We start from the raw sequence: 20,972 nt of genomic DNA on the forward strand, positions 1-20,972 counted from the left end.
TGATGTGAGTTAAATGCACCATAGGGATTACATGATACTTTTTCAGTGTTTAGCTAAATTTACTTTAAGCCTTCACCACCATGGTGCACAGCAGCCATGCAAAATAGTTTCAAGGGATGCTACTAGCAAAGCTACTTAGCAAAGATGCTCTATACAAGCCTAATCTCTTGTTAGTACTTGGGCATCTAACTGCCAGATCATGTAATGAGATGTGCCTGTTGATTGCGATGGCAAGTTAGATCTATTACCACTGAAATTCTTGGGAAATATACACAGTGAAGCATCTCAGCCTTGGTTAAGTGAATCTGACACAAGAGGATAAAGGATGATATCTCCATTCTCATTAAGAGATAACAGATGGACTTTCCTAAAATCCATTTTTTAGCTTAATTTCATTTGTTTAAATCTTTTGTCTGAAGAGATGGTGATCTGAGAGTAATTTTAAATTGTTCTCCCTGGAATGAATATTTCTTTATTAGAACCTCCCCCTGTGGGGTTCTATTGTCCAGGGTAGTTTTAAATATTCATCTCATCCAAATACAATAAATCTCCCTTTAATATTTTTTTCCAAGACATGGTCTGCGGCTTTGGAAGATAAACATTACATGATGGGCTAAATAATAAAACCAAGTGAAAACAAGTTTCTAAGCCATTTTCATAGTAATTCCAATATTTCTTACGTTCTCTGTGATCTTATTTCAACTTCCTTTCATGATTTAGAAAAAAAAGATAACCTAATTTTACATTTAAATTTCTAGAATTATGCCCACCTCAGCTTATATTTTACAGACTAAAATTAAAGTTCTCTTTTGTACTCTGTCTTGTTGGTTTTAAGAAAGTTACATGCAAAAAGTCAAAAAAAAAAAAAAAGTTTAGTTTTCAATTTCTGAGTAAAAAAAAACCAAACATCAAAAAAGGATGTAATAAAAGGTGAGATAACTCCCATTGATGTCAACAGAATAATGTAAGTTTGGGTTGTATATTTTTAATTCTGTAAGGTTCCAAGTAAAGCTGAGGGTTGTCATGTGGACAGAACCATTTCCTATTTGGTCTCTATGGAGCTAACTGTAACCTTGAATCTGGGGCATACTTGAGTGATTTCTGTCAAGCCATGAAGAAAACTTAATCTGATCTATGTTTCAGTATTTGTTAATCAATCATATGTTCATTGAAGGAGGTTTGTGGTCATACTTTTTTTTCCACACCATCAACATGGAACTGCTTGTAATTCCCAATACTCATCACCTTCTTGCTCACCTCCGTGTCATTCTTTATAGATATATCAGCAGATTCCAACTCACACTTTTATATGCAGGGGCTTCCAAGTGCCATTAGAAGGAAAACTTCAAGAGGCCCAGGGTTTTTGCTTATTTTGTTCACTGCTATATCCTCAGTCACTAAAACAGTGCTTGGCAAGTACCGAAGACTCCATAAATAATTATTGAGTGAATGAACAAATGAATGTCTTCTCTTATTTGGTTTGGTACCCTTGTCACCCTAGAATTAACAGCTCATTATCCCAGAGCATCTGCTTTTGTATCTGTCTTCCTTACTTGTCTGTGATTCCTTGCAAATGAGACTTTTGTTTCTGGGTTGCCCCTGAAATATTTGCTAACCACCTATTCTGTGTATTCATTTCCCTTTACTCTTTACAATGGAGTACCTGGATTCTTCTAATTAGGGCCTCCTTGATGAATATTTAAGTGAAGGCATCCATCTCATTAAAAAAGTGTCAAAGATTAAGGGGAACTCAAGTAGGTTTTTATGTTCAATATATGAGAAAATTCTTTTAAAAGTAATTATTGCCTACATACTTTAAAGAAAACCATGGTCCTTTAGAGCGTTTTTATATAGCCTCAAACCAATCTAAATAGATACAGTTTTTCTCAGACACTTAAGGTGATATGCAGCTTCAATACTGTAAATTGTAAAAATTTCATATCTAGATGGGGTTAAGACTTCTAATAAACCAAAGCCACCAAATGGGATGCTTTGTTTCCTTTATCCCTTAATGTTACAAGGGAAAACTATTGCCAGAGTCACATACTGGAGAAGAAAATGGTACTTCTAATAAGTAAAAACACCGAAGTTTCCAAAGCTCTTTTTTCATTCCATATCAAGCAGGTTCTTTGCCTGCTTTGAGTTGCCAAAAGAAACATTCTTCACTCTTGAATCGTCACTTTGTCGCACCGTGGTTGTATTCTGTTTTCTTTTGTTTTTAGTAAGACTCCATGGAAGACATTACCCCACATCTCAGAACAAGGAAAAACCATGCCCTTCATCAAGGTCTAGATTACTCTTCCTCTTACAGACAAATTTATCAACATATCTCAGAGACATTAGCTGTGAAACCAGAGCAGATTTTAGAGAGAGCATAGAGCAGATCTTAGGGCTGATGTCCTTTACATATGTATGCCCATGAATCTTGCTTATTGTGAGTTTTTATTTACTTATTCAGATTCCTTCTACCCTAATTCCCTCAAGAATGTAATGTCTCCCTTGAACTGTGTAAACTGTGAAGTCCTCATCAGCTCCTTTATGGAAAAATAAAGTCAGGTAATATGCACAATGTCTTTTGCTTGGAAAGAAAATGAATATCACATCCCCTTTGCATGTTCTGTATAATACAAAAAACTGGAGAGACAGAGTGTGAGTTCTCATAGACAGAATAGCACTAAATTGTACCATACAGCTATTGTTTAGAGACTGAATTATAGTGTCATTAAGTGTAATCAAAGAGGCTGTGCTATTAAAAATTGGCAGAAGGACTAACATGTGTTATTTTAACAACCCTAGAACCTCCTCTGAAAAAAAGGTTACATTTTCACATGTAATTTATGAAAAGTTTTACGTTGAAGATATAATTTTAAATAGTCCATGATTGTTCTTGGATTGGAAGAATCAACATTGTGAAAATGACTCTACTACCCAAAGCAATCTACAGATTCAATGCAATCCCTATCAAACTACCACTGGCATTTCTCACAGAACTAGAACAAAAAAGTTTCACAATTTGTATGGAAACACAAAAGACCCCGAAGAGCCAAAGCAATCTGGAGAACGAAAAACGGAGCTGGAGGTATCAGGCTCCCTGACTTCAGACTATACTACAAAGCTACAGTAATCAAGACAGTATGGTACTGGCACAAAAACAGAAAGATAGATCAATGGAACAGGATAGAAAGCCCAGAGATAAACCCACGCATATATGGTCACCTTATCTTTGATAAAGGTGGCAGGAATGTACAGTGGAGAAAGGACAGCCTCTTCAATAAGTGGTGCTGGGAAAACTGGACAGGTACATGTAAAAGTATGAGATTAGATCACGCCCTAACACCATAGACAAAAATAAGCTCAAAATGGATTAAAGACCTAAAGGCCAGAAACTATCAAACTCCTAGAGGAAAACATAGGCAGAACACTCTATGACATAAATCACAGCAAGATCCTTTTCGACCCACCTCCTAGAGAAATGGAAATAAAAACAAAAATAAACAAATGAGACCTAATGAAACTTCAAAGCTTTTGCACAGCAAAGGAAACCATAAACAAGACCAAAAGGCAACCCTCAGAATGGGAGAAAATATTTGCAAATGAAGCAACCGACAAAGGATTAATCTCCAAAATTTACAAGCAGCTCATGCAGCTCAATAACAAGAAAACAAACAACCCAATCCAACAATGGGCAGAAGACCTAAATAGACATTTCTCCAAAGAAGATATACAGACTGCCAATAAACACATGAAAGAATGCTCAACATCATTAATCATTAGAGAAATGCAAATCAAAACTACAATGAGATATCATCTCACACCAGTCAGAATGGCCATCATCAAAAAATCTAGAAACAATAAATGCTGGAGAGGGTGTGGACAAAAGGGAACACTCTTGCACTGCTGGTGGGAATGTGAATTGGTACAGCCACTACGGAGAACAGTATGGAGGTTCCTTAAAAAACTACAAATAGAACTACCATATGACCCAGCGATCCCACTACTGGGTATATACCCTGAGAAAACCATAATTCAAAAAGAGTCATGTACCACAATGTTCATTGCAGCTCTATTTACAATAGCCCGGAGATGGAAACAACCTAAGTGTCCATCATCGGATGAATGGATAAAGAAGATGTGGCACATATATACAATGGAATATTACTCAGCCATAAAAAGAAACAAAATTGAGCTATTTGTAGTGAGGTGGATGGAACTAGAGACTGTCCTACAGAGTGAAGTAAGTCAGAAAGAGAAAGACAAATACCATATGCTAACACATGTATATGGAATTTAAGAAAAAAAAAATGTCATGAAGAACCTAGGGTAAGACAGGAATAAAGACACAGACCTACTAGAGAATGGACTTGAGGATATGGGGAGGGGGAAGGGTAAGCTGTGACAAAGCAAGAGAGAGGCATGGACATATGTATACTACCAAACGTAAGGTAGATAGCTAGTGGGAAGCAGCCGCATAGCACAGGGAGATCAGCTCGGTGCTTTGTGACCGCCTGGAGGGGTGGGTTAGGGAGGGTGGGAGGGAGGGAGACACAAGAGGGAAGAGATATGGGAACATATGTATATGTATAACTGATTCACTTTGTTACAAAGCAGAAACTAACACACCATTGTAAAGCAATTATATTCCAATAAACATGTAAAATAAATAAATAAATAGTCCATGATTACTGTGTAAGACATATTAATTCTAAAAAACAAAAAATCACCTATCATCTCATCTCCCCAAAATGATATGTATTGACAGTGTAAATTTTCTTTCTGTATTTTCTGCATGTATATATGTATGTATATATGCATAGTTTAACTATGTGAGTAATAGTTTCTATATCGAATATAATATATATGTTAGGGTCCACTTATTTAAATTATGGTATATAGTTCTTGAATTCTATTTTTTTAACCTACCCTTTTATACTAAATCTTTCCCCATATTTTTATATGCAAAACATTGTTTTTGATGGCCGAACAATGGATATAGATATAAGAATACTTGGATAGACGAATGTTTCCTTCCCACATATATTGCAACTTTTTGGTCATTTACCACAGTGTACCTTATTTCATGTTGAGACGATGCATTCAAAGGCTCCTCGGGAACAATAAAATAAGTTCCAATGCCAAAATATCTAATAGAAACTGGGACCACTTGTCATATGATCCCTAGGCATAAACTGAACTCAGCCACATAAGGAAGAAATGAACAAACCCAGGCACTTACTGATTTCGGTAGCAATGATTGTTATGTTGTGCCACACGCTTAATTCCCTGTCAAGCGGTGTTGCAAGCGTTATCTTCCCATCATCTGCATTAACGTTGAATTGTCTCTCCAGGTCGGTGTGCCGGTCGATGGAAAACCTACAAAACAGATACATTTGTAATCTACTTCACTGTTTCTATGATCCATACATTCCACAGCAGACCTTTAGTAATCCTTAGAGAGCCATAGTTGTGAAGTCAAATGAAATGGGAAACACAATGGCATCATAATTTGTAAAACAAAATGACTGAATGCAGCATAAGAAACTTAATAATTATTGTCTAAGGAGTAATTAGCTACATATGCAACACGGAGGTCATAAACTGCCATCAGTTTCAATAGGTAACATCTTCAAAACTGGATGCTGATGAAGAGTTAATTGGACGATCCATCACATTTATTGGACAGCTTATGATAATTAGCAGTTGCCACAAAATACCATATAAAACAATGAACCCAAGCCCAAAGCAAGATGGCACTAGCCAGCAAGTTATTTGCGGCAGTTCAAAGGAAATGTGTGTTTGTGTAAAACTTGCATTTGATTACACAGTATGTATGTGTTACTGTCGTTGCTGCTGTTGGTTTGTTTTGTTTTCATTTTAAGTAAAATATATATTTAGTCTCCTATTTGTCTCTGTCTATAGAAATCAGATGTTTACTGATTCTCTAGTAAAATTTTTTAAATTGGAATAGATATTTTGGCAGATTTACAACACACAATTTCATGAAATTTAAAACTTTAAGTGGGCAGGTTAGTAGTTTCTCTGTTGAGAAAACTTTTCCAAATATGACAACATTAAGATGCTTTGTGTCTATGGCCAAGTGCTTCTTGGGAACACTAAGTATCAAGATCATACAGGAATTATTTTTTTCACAACATTAATATCCTTTTTATACACCAGTATCTGAGCTTTGGCAATGGAATGCCAAATATAAAAAGCTATATGTCTTAAGGAACATAAGGCATAATTAGAAATATCGGTCTATAAATAAGCAGTGAAATAAACTAAAACAGGATGGAACAGAGGCTCAAAGAAGGATACTGTAGACTAAGTGTTTGTGTCTCCCCCAAAACTTATATGTTAAAATCCTAACTCCTAATGTGATGGTGTTTGGAAGTAAGGCCTTTAGGAGGTAGTTAGGGTTAGAATAGGTCATTAGAGTAGGGCCCTCCTGATGGGATTAATGACCTCATTTAAAAAAGAAGAAGAAGAAGGGGACATAGGCTCTCTCCCTGCTCTCTGCCAATGAGGATACAAGAAGAGAACCATTTGTAAACCAGAAAATGTGCCCTCACCATACACTGGATCTGCTGGTGCCTTAATCTTGGACCTCCCAGCCTCTAGAACTGTGAGAAATACATTTTTGTTGTTTAATCCACCCAGTCTATGGTATTCCATATCTGTAGAAGGACAAACTCAGACCAAGGCCATGTACAATCCCATCTAGGAGGAAGGACTGAAGAAAACCTTCATGGCTGAGGTAACCTCCTAAGAAGTGCACATGAATTCGATTTACTGGTACCCGTTAATGCTAAATATGAAACATGGTCCATGGCTATTTGGAGCTTAGCATATTTTTTTTTACATGGTTTTTATGGACATTTATTCTATCATTAAGAATAAGACTATGTTATTATAACAAAATGAGAAAAAAATAAATTTCCCATAGTGTTCTGTCTGTAGGTTTGTACTGTTAATATTTTAGTGGATTTCACTGCAAACATATATATGTATTTTATGTATATCTACTTATTTATGTGTATGTACTTATTTGTCTGGTTGTGAAGATTAAAAATAAAGCATAAATCAGTCTCTTATTTGTATCTATATCTACCTATAAAGAAGGATGGATAAGTGGATGGGTAGATAGATGATAGGTAGATAGACAGACATATAGGGATATGGATAACTCCTTCCTCCTTTTAACTATTTCTTTTTCATTAGAAAGGATATTTATATCACTTATACCAGATGCAAATACCAAGAAAAAAGGCATTTCTGTGAACCTTCCCCACCAAACACAAGCATCACTAAACATTTTGGAATAATATTAAAAAACACTTAATTTTATTGACAATAGCTTATTGCTGAATTACTTGGTAAAAACATGTACCATGAAATTATAGTTCCTGGTACAGTAAAGACTTAGATATAAAGAAAACTAAGACACTGACATGCATCTATACACCAGGAATTTACAAACCAACCCCATGCCTAACCCCCAGGATGATTAGAGAAATTCAGAAAGAATTTAAGAACCCAGAGGCATATCTGAATTAACAGTGCTTGCAAAATAATCCTGAGCATGAGGAAGTAAGTGTTCATTGCAAAACATTTCAATCTGTTGTATTACAGGAGAAAAAAGACTAAAAAACCTTTTCTTGGGGAACAATGATTGTTGATTTTCTTTATCTTTATCAACAATGATTGTTGATTAGACCTATGAAGTTCCAAGTTGAACTGTAAAATAACTGAAAAGACATGGGTTTTGCTCCGGATATCATGAACACTCTGTCTCTTAAAAGAGCTAAGGAATGTCCAGAGGATTAATTATCACTATCTGCATCATATTCATAAATAAACTTTGCAGGCATTGCTGGGTTGTAGTAATTTTATTATCTCACTGCTGATATTTCACACACTCATGCATCTACCAGTTTCCCAGAGGCCACAGTAAATGAAAATCAGTCTAATCACTGATACTCAAGAATCCCAAATCTGAAACACACTCCATGGCTATTTGATTGCTGTCCAGTAAATGCCTAAAACTTCTGGCCTAGAAGCAGCACTGGGAACAATGACAGGGTTTTGGAAGTTGGTATTTAAAAAAAAAATGCTGTTTGTTTAATCCCTTAGTTAAAACTATATTATGCAGGGACTTCCCTGGTGGTCCAGTGGTTAAGACTTCGCCTTCCAATGCAGGGGGTGTGGGTTTGATCCCTGGTCAGGGAGCTAAAATCCCACATGCCTCACAGCCAAGAAAATAAAACAAAAGCAATACTGTAACAAACTCAATAAAGACTTTAAAAATGATCCACATCAAAAAATTTTTTAAAAAACCTGTATCATGCAGACCTCAAATTTGGAATAAATTATATCTCTATTATTTATACATTGCTGTTTCTGAGATAATTAACAAATTCATTGAGCCTCAGTTTCTTCACTGGTCAAACATGAAGTACTCAGATCCCAGGTCTGGTTGTGAAGATTAAAAATAAAGCATAAATCAGTCTCTGGTGCTTAAATAGGTGCTGAAGATATGATCATCATCAAATCACCATAATCATCATGTCCCATTAAATGAAACTTTATATAAACTTCCCTCCTTGGAAGGTGGTGGGGAAGGCCCCTTTCTAATAGTTTATAAATAGCATATACCTGGAAAACATTTGGGGGTTATTTAACTCCCATCACTCTAACAGAGGCAGGGATATTGTTCTCATTTTTTAAAGATCCAGTTCATGACAGACTTTATGGGGTGAGTCATAAGAATTTATAAAATAGGCTATAAATACAACCCTTTAGTAAGATCACAGGTAAGAATGTCATAATATTACGAGATCACACAATGGGAGGAACTTGGGGAAAACAATGACTTAGTTTAAAATTCAGTTTAAAGTCTACCTCAACTATTTCAAGAAGCCTCTTGCTCCCTTTGTAGACATTTCACACATTTTATTGCCTAACAGACTTTATAGTAAAGGCTGCCAAGAGCCTTTGCTAAACTGTTCAAAAATCCAGACTTAACATAGTCAATAAGCATGCATTAGACACCAAACGTATACCAAGCACAGTGCTAGATGCCTTTTTCTTTCTTGCATCCTTCTCTCCTTGGTTTCTTGTAGAATGAATAAAAGAAAAATCACTCTTACACAGATGTTACTTAGTTGTGTTATTAATCTCTCTGTACCTTTGTTACCTAATCTGTAAAATGGGAATTATAATAGGTTTTGTGAGATTTAAACAAGGTAATACCTATAAAGCACTTATTGCAGTGCCTGGTATGTAATAAGTGCTCAGGAAATATCTACTGAAAATTTTTAATGTTGTCATTACTTATCTGGAAACAATAGGTTTCTACTGACAATTCCCAGGCCCCTCTTCAGTGGTAAGCCAGTATTCCTTTTACTCCTGCTTCTTTGTCCCTAAACAGTTCATCTGGGTTCTCATATCAGTGGAAGCAAACACAAGGAGGCTATCACTTTAAGTGATAAAATAAAGCTGAGGAGATGGAGCATGTGGGGAGGCTCCTACCTGCACCTCTAGCACCATTCTAGTGTTCATTTTTCTACCAACTTTTCGGACCAAAATCTCCATCCCATACACTGACCATTCAAGTTCAAAGCATTATTGGACACATTCACTTTTGTATTCATACTGAATACTATATGAGCATTTGCTATCATAGTTAAAATTAATTACATTTTTATATAAGTTTGAAATGAATTACATAAAGATTACCCATATTTTAAAAAACTGCACCCCACACGCCATTTTTAGGAATGTTCTCAGAAGATCCGTGCTCCCCACTGATAGCTACACCACTCCATCACTAGCTGCAAAGATTCAAGTTGCTTTCCTCTGGCCCTCTAAGCTGCCACCATCCACTCCACTATCTCAATTTCTCCCCACTCCTCCTCATTCCACTGTGTGACACAGCCACATCACTAGCAATAAAAGTCAATACTCAATTATAAGACTCGATATAGGCTCTTTCCTTAAAAGCCAATTGACAGAGAATAATTTCAAAGAAAAGCAGAGTGGGTTCAAAATAGCAAACCTGAAGTACCAACTTAAATTTTAGAATCCAGCGTACCAAGCAAGTTCTCCAGATGTCATGATTTTGCATAGATGTCCCAGAAGTAGACACTAAGCCATTCACTCTGTTTTCTGGGATTCCTAGCGTCTATCTGAATAGCAACAGATAGAGTGCAAGAAACAGAGAAACCAGAAAACCTTCAGTCTAATCTCACCTGTGGGATCTCATTAAAACAATGTAACTAGTCATAATCTCATAGGCCCATCTATAAATTGGAGAAAGTATCTATTTCACAGCATGGTTCTTTGCAGTAAATGAGTTGATACATGACTCAGATACAGTAAACTAATTGGTTAATTAATAGTCAAGTCTTCAAACCCAGAATGACTGTGAAAATGAATAACTAGAAATAGAAAGATATAAATAAAAACAACCATTCACATCCTTCAGTAGTTTCCCAAGTGACACTAGAAAAATGTTCCAAAATTATTTGTAGTGTTTGTCTATACAAGTCATCACCCTTTTCAAAATATCTGCTACCAACATATCTGCTTCATAGAGCATAGACTCTGAGCTGAAGAGATGAGAGTCTGTACTGGGTTTCCTCTCTCAACACTCATCCACAAGGAGCCTTCTGGACCTGGCCCGAGTCTTCACAGATCTTCTCTTCCTTAAGGTTGTCCCTCCTATTATTCTACAGGTAAACATTTGCTGGACTTTTGCTCTTTATAGACAGGAAGAGATTGTTTGATTTATATATCATAACATCACATTAGTTGGAATTTTGTACTGCAGTTACTCAACAGCTCACAATAGGAAAGATGCACAAACATTTACTGAGCATGGCTTGTTATTATGTGTGAAACATGGTGGTAAAGAAATATGAGGAAAAAGAGTAGACGGGATAAGAAAGTAAAAAAAAAAGAATAAAGAATGAATTTGGTTCCTACTATATCTACTGAAAATTTCAATGTCTTCTAATTTATATCTTAAAAGTCATAGGGGGCTTCCCTGCTGGCGCAGTGGCTAAGAATCTGCCTGCCAATGCAGGGGACGTGGGTTCAAACCCTGGTCCAGGAAGATCCCACATGCCACGGAGCAACTAAGCCCGTGCACCACATCTACTGGGCCTATGAGCCACAACTACTGAAGCCCACGTGCCACAACTACTGAAGCCCGCACGCCTAGAGCCCGTGCTCTGCAATAAGAGAAGCCACCGCAATGAGAAGCCCGTACACTGCAACAAAGAGTAGCCCCTGCTCGCCGCAACTAGAGAGAGCCCGCGCACAGCAACAAAGACCCAACGCAGCAGCCATAAATAAATAAATAAAATCTATTAAAAAAAGTTAATTCTGCATTAAAAAAAAGTCACAGGATTTGTATCTCCAGTATTGAAGTCTCCATTCTAATTTCTTAAATATGCATCTGTTGGATTTGCTATTCCTTTGCAGATTTACTTAAGATGCATTAGACAAAAGACCTCATTGGAAAAGAGTAGAATATACTTTGGAGAGTCATCTTCCTGCCACAATAAGAAGAAACTTCTTATTAACACAGTGTGGAGTGGTATTTGAAAAAACAGGCCCCTTGGGTTATGTTAACGTCAACTCTAATGATGGACGTTTTGGAAATAGACATTCTTATTCTAAAACAATGGATATGTTTTAGAAACTGCATCACCCTCGATAACCAGTATTCACGGATGCCCTATTTAAACTTTCCCATTTTATTCCAACAAATATCCTGGTTTTCTTCAATGCTAGTGTTCCTCTAACCTACAGTAGTATGTCTTAGAAATAAATCCTAAAGACTTCATCATTTTACTTTGTGGAGGTAAGGCTATGGATGCAAGGAAATTCCTACCTAGATGCTAAGCACTTTGGAGATCTAATTTAACCTACTGCACTCTGACCATGAACACAAACTTTGCCACCAGTTCACTCAATCAAGAGTAGTTTGCAGAGGTCAGAAGTTAACATAAGATGTCACTGGTGCAGTGGTTGAGAGTAGGTCAGAATGGACAACTGGATATTACTGTGTTGGAAAAGAGCACCCTTTCTGTATTGCTGCTACTGTTTATATTAAATTACAACTTTTACCTGAGTCATATGTTTACTCAATTATCACAGCCCAACTATTTACATTTCATACCAACATTTGGCACAAAATCCCATCTCTTGTGTGTATGTGTGTGTACATAAGACAGATTTTATTCTCAGCATACAAATATTATATGTACTTATACATTCATTCATTCATTTATTCATTTAAAGCACCTCCTACTCCCTCTTTCCAATCTCAACCCCATACTACGTACCTACAGAGACCCTCTGTCCCTGCTGAATTTCTGTTTCTTGTTTGCAATAAAGAACATCAGACTGTGATGTTCTAATATCAAGAATATTTTAAGGATTTTCAGAACCAAGCTCCCATTATCAAGGAGTCTTTTTCACTCCCCATGACTTCGGTGCCACATTGGAAGGGTGCAGATTAAAGTCTGGAGTGTACACAGGAGATACACTGATTATCTTAATAATCAGATAAAGATAAATAAGTTTCTTTTAAAAAAGTTATTCTGGACTATATTATTTCTAACACAATATTTGTGAAACCCCTGATGATTTTTCAAGAGAAAGACCCTTTTATTCCTAACTTCTCTGCTAGGCCAATTTATACATCCATCCTTAGTTTCTTCAACTGAAAAATGAGAACAATAAGATTGCCTTCTTTTAAAGTTTAAGGTAAATCCCAAATTAGGTAATGCACTGTAAATTTCCTTTTGCTTTTTAAAAGTGGTTTTACATGGAATATTTATCATTATTTGTAGAAGATACTCTGCCAAATATCTAGGTATTTTTAAACAACAATAACAAAATATTCGAAAGATTCTGCTATTTGGTGTCCATGTGGAGAGACATAAGGCTGTTTTCACCCAAAGGACGAAACAGATTCAGCCACCACAGTCATCCTCAGATACTTTAATTTATTTAGGGTCATATATAGAAATCTCAGATTCCAAATCTGTTGGTTCAAATAACATCCCATTTTCTGAGTATGTGTTTTGTTTTATAGTTTGTTCCACTCATGCCTTGAAAAGATAGCATCATAAAGCCAGAATCTCATGTGTAAATTTCTGCAGCCACAGAACCGAAAACAGATTTTTCTACAGTGAGTCCCAGAGAAAATTTGATCCATGATTAATTCTTTAATATTTATGTAATATCTTTGGAGAAATTCTAATTTTCTCCCTGAGTCATCAAAATAATCATTCATAATTGAGAACTCTAAATATGATATGATGGCAAAAATATGAGAAAATTGAATGCAGTTTTACATTTAAGAGATTAAATGTAAAATTTTAATTTTTATTTAATTTCAATAAAGGCTTAGTGACTGCTTCTTTTGGTCAAGTATGATGCTTAATGCTTGAACAAAGCCTCCTCTCTCAGACACACTGGCTATGACTTTCTCATTATTTACAATGAAAAGTAGCAAGCTCTGTAATAAAGTAATGCTTACATTGCAGTGAGTAAGGGTCCCCAGATGTGCCTGCGAAAGGGAAGGTGTGGTCAGAGATGACACCAAGAGGAGGCAGCATCTGTCTGGGGACAGGAAAAATGAGTAGCATTTTTCCAGGCAGAATATGTAGGGAGAGCATCCTCAGCAGGAAGAAATGCATGGAGAAAATCTTGAGTTTGGGTTTGTTTAGGAAACTAGACAATTAAAGGACCAGACTAGGTGTGGTGAGAGCAAAGTTCTGACAGATAAGCAACCTATCATTTCTTCCCCATCCCTTCTTTCATTTTGTCTCTTCCATCCTTCTTTCCTTCACTCTTTATTGAATATCTCTCATGTACAAGGCATTGTGTTAGTTGCCAAGACAGACATGGCCTTGGCTGCTCTCATGTAACTGAGTCTATATCTGGAGAAAGACAATGAAAGAAAATAAGATTTTGTAAAGTTAACGGTGATGTATTCATGAAGAAGAAAAAAAAGGGATGAGATGTATAGAATATTATTAAAATATGCCTATCAAAAGAAACAGCAAATATGAAAAGTCTGAGTTAGGAAGATATTCAGTATGTTTGAAGACTTTAACAAAGGATAGTATTGTTGAAGTTCAAGATTCAGTGCAGGGAGAGCATCAAGGGGTACATCAGGAAGGACCTTGGAAACTGTGCTGAGGAATTCATTTTTTCACTTGTAGGAGATGGGAAGCCAGTTGAAAAAATACAGAAGGAGAGTGATATGACCTAAACCACAGCCAGATTCCATAGAACTTTCTGTGATGTAGAAATGTGCTCTGTGCTGTCCAAGATGGCAACCACTAGCTCTATGTGACTATTTAGCCCTTGAAATCTAGCTAGTGTGATTGAGGGATTGAAATTGTTATTGTATTTAATTTAAATTCATTTTATTTGCATTCAAAGAGCCACATGTGGCTAGTGGCTACTGTATCAGCAGAGATCTAAACTGAGTTAGAGGTCACTTTGGCACCTGTGTGGATATCAAATGGCGGGAGATGGGCAAATGGGGCTGTTTGTAACTGCTCACATGAGAGCTTAGGAACTAAAATAAATAGGACATGGTTATTATTTGGATGTGGGAAGTAAAGGACATTAAGGAATCTTGAAGAAACACCCTTATGGAAGGCTCATAACCTCTTCTATTAATCTACATTGCTTTCAAATTAGACATCAATTCTCTTTTGTCTTCTTTTAACCATATTTATCTAATTAATCACCAAATACACCAAACTGGTCAAAAACTTCACATAAAGATTAGCAAACTATAATTAAATATTTCTTTCCAGAAACGTAATCTGGAATTTACAGGAGCTATGTGATATTTCTCTCTGGTGTGTGCTTTTTATTATGGGAGATTAGGAGTTATGAGGATAAACTCTTTTACACCCATGATGACCTTGACCCTCACTGTTCACCCTCAAGTGACAGGAATCCCAACCAACTCCCATGAATCTCTGTAGGCTCACAGTGACTTAAGGATGTCAGGGGAAATCTAGCAGTGAAGAGTATCCTTTAACTGCCTTAGATATCTTTTGGGGGCTGTCAATCACGCCAATAATGACTTTTCTCTATAAGAAAGGACATTCAATGTTGAATGCTACATGGACAATAAAACAGAGATGGTGTGAGACAGAAAAACAAATCACTGTGTAGCAGTATGGGCCATAGGGCCACATGCAGAATTAAGATTTAATAATATATTCAATGTATTTTTTGTGGCCTTCCTGATTTTCAGCCTCTCTGCTAAGCCCTGTATATTAATTTCTTAGTTAATCCTCTCTTTAAATTACTTGTGTAGCCCACATAAAATGTCTTGACTCTCAGTGTTTGTAGTTGTAAAATGAAGATAATATACATTTTTCCCCAGTCATTAAGTTAGTGAGATAATAAGTATAATATCCTGGCCACAGTATCTGACACTTAATAAATTCTTAGTCAAGAATAGCTTCTTGAATAGCTATCAGAAAGGTGGTATTTGATTATACGTTTGTCCCATTTTTGTCAAAACCATTTATTATATGGAAAAATAAGTGTTTACGGAAAACATGCACATGAAGAAATAATAAAAGAGTAGTGCACAGCTATATTGAAGCAGGATTTTTGAAAATGTCAAAAGTTATATACACTTAGAAATTTTAATTGGACATTCAGGCTCAGTAAATGCAAAAGACATATGGTAAGTGCTGGGAATTAAGAGATAAACAAGATGTGGCCTCTTAACTCTTAAGAACTAGAAATGCATTTATACTGAAATAGTTTGCTTGTCTATCACAACAGAAATAACACAAGCACACCATTTCAGTATTCAACCAGATGTAATCTTTCTAGGGCGACAAAAGTATTTAAGGTGACCATCCCAAACTTGACTTGGATCCTGAGGCCCATTTTTAGGAACTTCAACTAAGCCTATTCCATTCCCCAGCAAACTGACTTCAAACACACAGGAGAGAGCTAATAAACGTTTGATAGATGGATGGAAATGGCACGTCTCCATTTTTAACACATTCTCTTCTTAAATATGCAATATTATGTTTTCTTCTGCAACACTAAGTCAAATCTGATTGTCCTTTATCAAAAGCAAGGTTGTATAACATATTGTGTCAAATCGGAATGTAGAAATATAAGGAAAAATAAAGGTTTGGTTGAAAAGACTCCCATAAATATTTGAACATAAGACAAGAGTACCAGTCTCCCTTTGTTGGGATGCAAAATAGGGGATTTATTTTGCCTTATGAGTGTAATAATGTTAGATAACACTGCTCAGCCTACACAATCAGCTTTGTTTCTCTCAGAATATAAACATTATTATTAAGTTTTGTACCCTAGAGGGAACAGAGACTTCACCAATCAGAAATAAATAAATAAATAAAAACTTTTAAAATCCCAGATCAGCCCTTTTTTTCTTTCAAGCTTCTTATGCTATTTTTCCATCTTAGATCACTTGTTTTAAAATAGTTGATCAATACATGCAGTGTGAAAATTTTTTTTAACATCTTGATTGGAGCATAATTGCTTTACAATGTTGTGTTAGTTTCTGCTGTATAACAGAGAAAATCAGCTATATGTATACATATATCCCCCTATCACCTCCCTCTTGTGTCTCCCTCCCTCCCACCCTCCCTATCCCACCCCTCTAGGCGGTCACAAAGCACCGAGCTGATCTCCCTGTGCTACGCAACTGCTTCCCACTAGCTATCTATTTTACATTTGGTAGTGTATATATGTCAATGCCACTCTCTCACTTAGTCCCAGCTTACCCTTCCCCCTCCCTGTGTCCTCAAGTCCATTCTATACATCTGCATCTTTATTCCTGTCCTGCCCCTAGGTTCATCAGAACCTTTTTTTTCTCTTTCTAGGTTCCATAAATATGTGTCACCATATGGTATTTCTTTTTTTCTTTCTGACGTACTCCACACTGTATGACAGACTCTAGGTCCATCCACCTCACTACAAATAACTCAATTTCGTTTCTTTTTATGGCTGAGTAATATTCCATTGTATATATGTGCCACATCTTCTGTATCCATTCATCTGTCGATGGACACCTAGGTTGCTTCCATGTCTTGGTATTGTAAACAGAGCTGCAATGAACACTGTGGTACATGACTCTTTTCGAATTATGGGTTTTTCAGGGTATATGCCCAGTAGTGGGATTGCTGGGTCATACGGTAGTTCTATTATTAGTTTTTAAGAAACCTCCATAGTGTTCTCCATAGTGGCTGTATCAATTTAATTCCCACCAACAGTGCAAGAGGATTCTCTTTACTCCACACCCTCTCCAGCATTTATGGTTTGTAGATTTTTTGATGATGGCCGTTCTGACCGGTGTGAAATGATACCTAATTGTAGTTTTGATTTGCACTTCTCTGATGATTAGTGATGTTGAGTATCCTTTCATGTGTTTGTTGGCAATCTGTATATCTTCTTTGAAGAAATGTCTATTTAGATCTTCTGCCCATTTTTGAATTGGGTTGTTTGTTTTTTTGATACTGAGCTGCATGAGCAGTTTCTATATTTGGGAGATTAATCCTTTGTCAGTTGCTTCATTTGCAAATATTTTCTCCCATTCTGAGGGTTGTCTTTTGGTCTTGTTTATGGTTTCCTTTGCTGTGCAAAAGCTTTGAAGTTTCATTAGGTTCCATTTGTTTATTTTTGTTTTCATTTCCATTACTCTAGGAGGTGGGTCAAAAAGGATCTTGCTGTGATTTATGTCAAAGAGTGTTCTTCCAATGTTTACCTGTAAGAGTTTTATAGTGTCTGGCCTTCCATTTAGGTCTTTAATCCATTTTGAGTTTATTTTTGTGTATGATGTTAGGAAGTATTCTAATTTCATTCTTTTACATGTAGCTGTCCAGTTTTCCCAGCACCACTGAATTCTCTTAACTTTTGCTTGTCTGTAAAGGTTTTAATTGCTCCATAGAATCTGAATGAGATCCCTGCTGGGTAGAGTAATCTTGCTTGTAGGGTTTTCCCTTTCACCACTTAAATATGTCCTGCCACTCCCTTCTGGCTTGCAGAGTTTCTGCTGAAAGATCAGTTGTTAGCCTTATGGGGGTTCCCTTGTATGTCATTTGTTGCTTTTCCCTTGCTGCTTTTAATATTGTTTTCTTTTTATTTAATTTTTGATAGCTTGATTAATATGTGCCTTGACGTGTTTCTCCTCATATTTGTCCTGTATGGGACTCTCTGCACTTCCTGGACTTGATTGACTATTTCCTTTCCAATGTTAGGGACCTTTTCAACTATAATCTCTTCAAACATTTTCTCAGACCCTTTCTTTTTCTCTTTTTCTTCTGGGACCCCTATAATTTGAATGTTGGTGCATTTAATGTTGTACCAGAGGTCTCTGAGACTGTCCTCAATTCTTTTCATTCTTTTTTCTTTATTCTGCTCTGCGGTAGCTATTTCCACTCTTTTGTCTTCCAGGTCACTTATCCATTCTCCTTCCTCATTTATTCTGCTATTGATTCCTTCTAGACAGTTTTTCATTTCATTTATTGTGTTGTTCATCCTTGTTTGTTTGCTCTTTACTTCTTCTAGGTCCTTGTTAAACGTTTCTTGTATTTTCTCCATTCTATTTCCAAGATTTTGGATCATCTTTACTATCATTATTCTGAATTCTTTTTCAGGTAGACTGCCTATTTCCTCTTCATTTATTTGGTCTGGTGGGTTTTTACCTTGCTTCTTCATTTGTTGCTTATTTTTCTGTCTTTCCATTTTGCTTAACTTACTGTGTTTGGGGTCTCCTTTTCTCAGGCTGCACGTTCATGGTTCCCGTTGTTTTTGGTGTCTGCCCCCAGTGGGTAAGGTTGGTTCAGTGGCTTGTGTAGATTTCCTGGTGGAGGGCACTGGTGCCCGTGTTCTGGTGGGTGGGGCTGGATCTTGTCTTTCTGGTGGGCAGGGCTGCATCCAGTGTTGTGTTTCGGGATGTCTGTGAACTTAGTATGATTTTAGGCTGCGTCTCTGCTGAAGGGTGGGGTTGTGTTCCTGTCTTGCTAGTTGTTTGGCATGGGGCATCCAACATTGGAGCTTGGTGGCTGTTGGGTGGAGCTGGGTCTTAGCATTGAGATGGAGAATGCTGGGAGAGCTCTTGCCGATTGGTATTACATGGGTCTCGGTGGTCTCTGGTGGTCCAGTGTCCTGAACTTGGCTCTCCCACCTCAGAGGTTCAGGCCTGACACCAGGCCCGAGCACCAGGACCCTGTCAGCCACATAGTTTGGGCAGCCATCCTGTCACGGAGTTGCCTGAGGGCCGGCCATCCTGTCGGGGGCTCCTCTCCTTGGGTCCCGGAGACGCCTGAGGGGTGGCCTCCTGTCAGGGGCTTCCCAGTCAGGTGCAGTCACCTGAGGGCCAGGCGTTGGGTCTGAGTCATGTGGGGCACTGGGCACTAACCTACTCTGCTCCAGGGCGCAGCATTGGGAGGTTCAGCCAGTGTCTGAGACCCAAGTTACGGCTTCCATCAGGTTTATATCTGAGCCCCAGGTTTATGACTTTAAGATTCTTTCAACTTTTTTTCTTTTTCTCTGTGCTCAGTCTACTTCCACTTGCTCATAGGGGGACTGCATTCAGAGGCCTCTCCGCCTGGACTTCAGACCAGAGTTTCTCATCAGTTTGATAATTTTTGATTATTGTTAGTCAGGTTTACCGTACCACACTGGTTAACATTTCAGCTAAATCAATTTGTCGCTTTAGCATTTGCATCTAAAAATGTAGAACAAATATATATTTGCCTAAGAGAAGACACTGTAGTTTGGAGGTAACGTGGGTTTGGAGCTAGATGACTAGCAGCGTGAAGTTGGGCAAATTACTCCACCAGTAAAGAGGTTCCGTGCACTTGTCCGTGATGGACATACTCGGGGCAGATTTCCCTTTAAGGAAGGATGCCAGAGCTGTAGGGTGAGCAGGCAGGGGAGAACCTCTAGATAGCAGGTCCTTAGAATCTGCCTCTTTTGCAGAAATTGTCCTCTCCAGGAGTTACCTGGAGATTAAGCCAGCAGAGGGATAAAGGCCCTACCATTCTGGCAGGACACAGGACTCCTCTGATGATCAATACTCATCCCACTGGGTTGGGCCAAGGCTTTGCTGGGATCGCACTGCAGTTTTACTGTTCCCTAAGTCTGCCTGCTTCTGTCCCCTTCCAGTCACAGGTGCTGCCCTCTAACAAACAGCTTGCACTTCAAACTCTATCTACTGCCCAGGAAAACAACCTGCAACCAGGGGGATAAGAATATAGGCAATTCATAGAGTTCCTGTAATACAGTGTAAATGAGACATATGTGAAGGGCACTGTGCTAAAACACTAAATAGGCATGACTGAAGATCCACAAAAAATTTCCAGTATTACTCATTAAATATCTACTCTTGGACTTCCCTGGTGGCGCAGTGGTTGAGAGTCCGCCTGCCGATGCAGGGGACACGGGTTCGTGCCCCGGTCCGGGAGGATCCCACATGCTGCGGAGCGGCTGGGCCCGTGAGCCATAGCCGCTGAGCCTGCACGTCCGGAGCCTATGCTCCGCAACGAGAGAGGCCACAAACAGTGAGAGGCCAGCGTACCACCAAAAAAAAAATTAATAATAATAATAAATAATCTACTCTCGTATTGGAGAATGCATGTTAGAGTTTGTTGAACATACTCCAGCAAGTCTGTTCCGAGTGCAATTCTATTTCATGCCACTTCATGCTTTCAGAGAGAGAAATGCTGCTGTGCAAGTCAGCGGTTTTGCCAAGGCATTGAACTGCAGAGGCCAGAGTCTGGCTAAGGCAATCACCAGCCTCAGTTCTAAAAACCCTGTATCATAGTCATCACTGAGGCCTGGAGAATGGAAAGGGCAGGTAGAAATACAGGGTATTATGAGAAATTCATGCAAGAAACAAATATATTCCCCAGTCCAAGAGAGTAAGCATCTCTGTC

The 20,972-nt window shown here is 37.7% G+C and overlaps 1 protein-coding gene across 6 annotated transcripts in view; it reads right to left on the reverse strand.

The window, feature by feature from the left end:
- CDH8 (cadherin 8) overlaps positions 1-20,972 on the reverse strand; it is a 380,312-nt gene that overhangs the window by 119,198 nt on the left and 240,142 nt on the right. For all 6 annotated transcript variants that reach the window (XM_060288665.1, XM_060288664.1, XM_030863783.2 and 3 more), the window contains one exon: positions 5,234-5,370. In XM_060288665.1, coding sequence (XP_060144648.1) covers positions 5,234-5,370 — 137 coding nt within the window. The remainder of the gene's footprint in view (positions 1-5,233; positions 5,371-20,972) is intronic.

Source organism: Globicephala melas, chromosome 19, assembly GCF_963455315.2.
Source record: "Globicephala melas chromosome 19, mGloMel1.2, whole genome shotgun sequence".
In the NCBI taxonomy this organism is placed as follows: Eukaryota; Metazoa; Chordata; class Mammalia; order Artiodactyla; family Delphinidae; genus Globicephala; species Globicephala melas.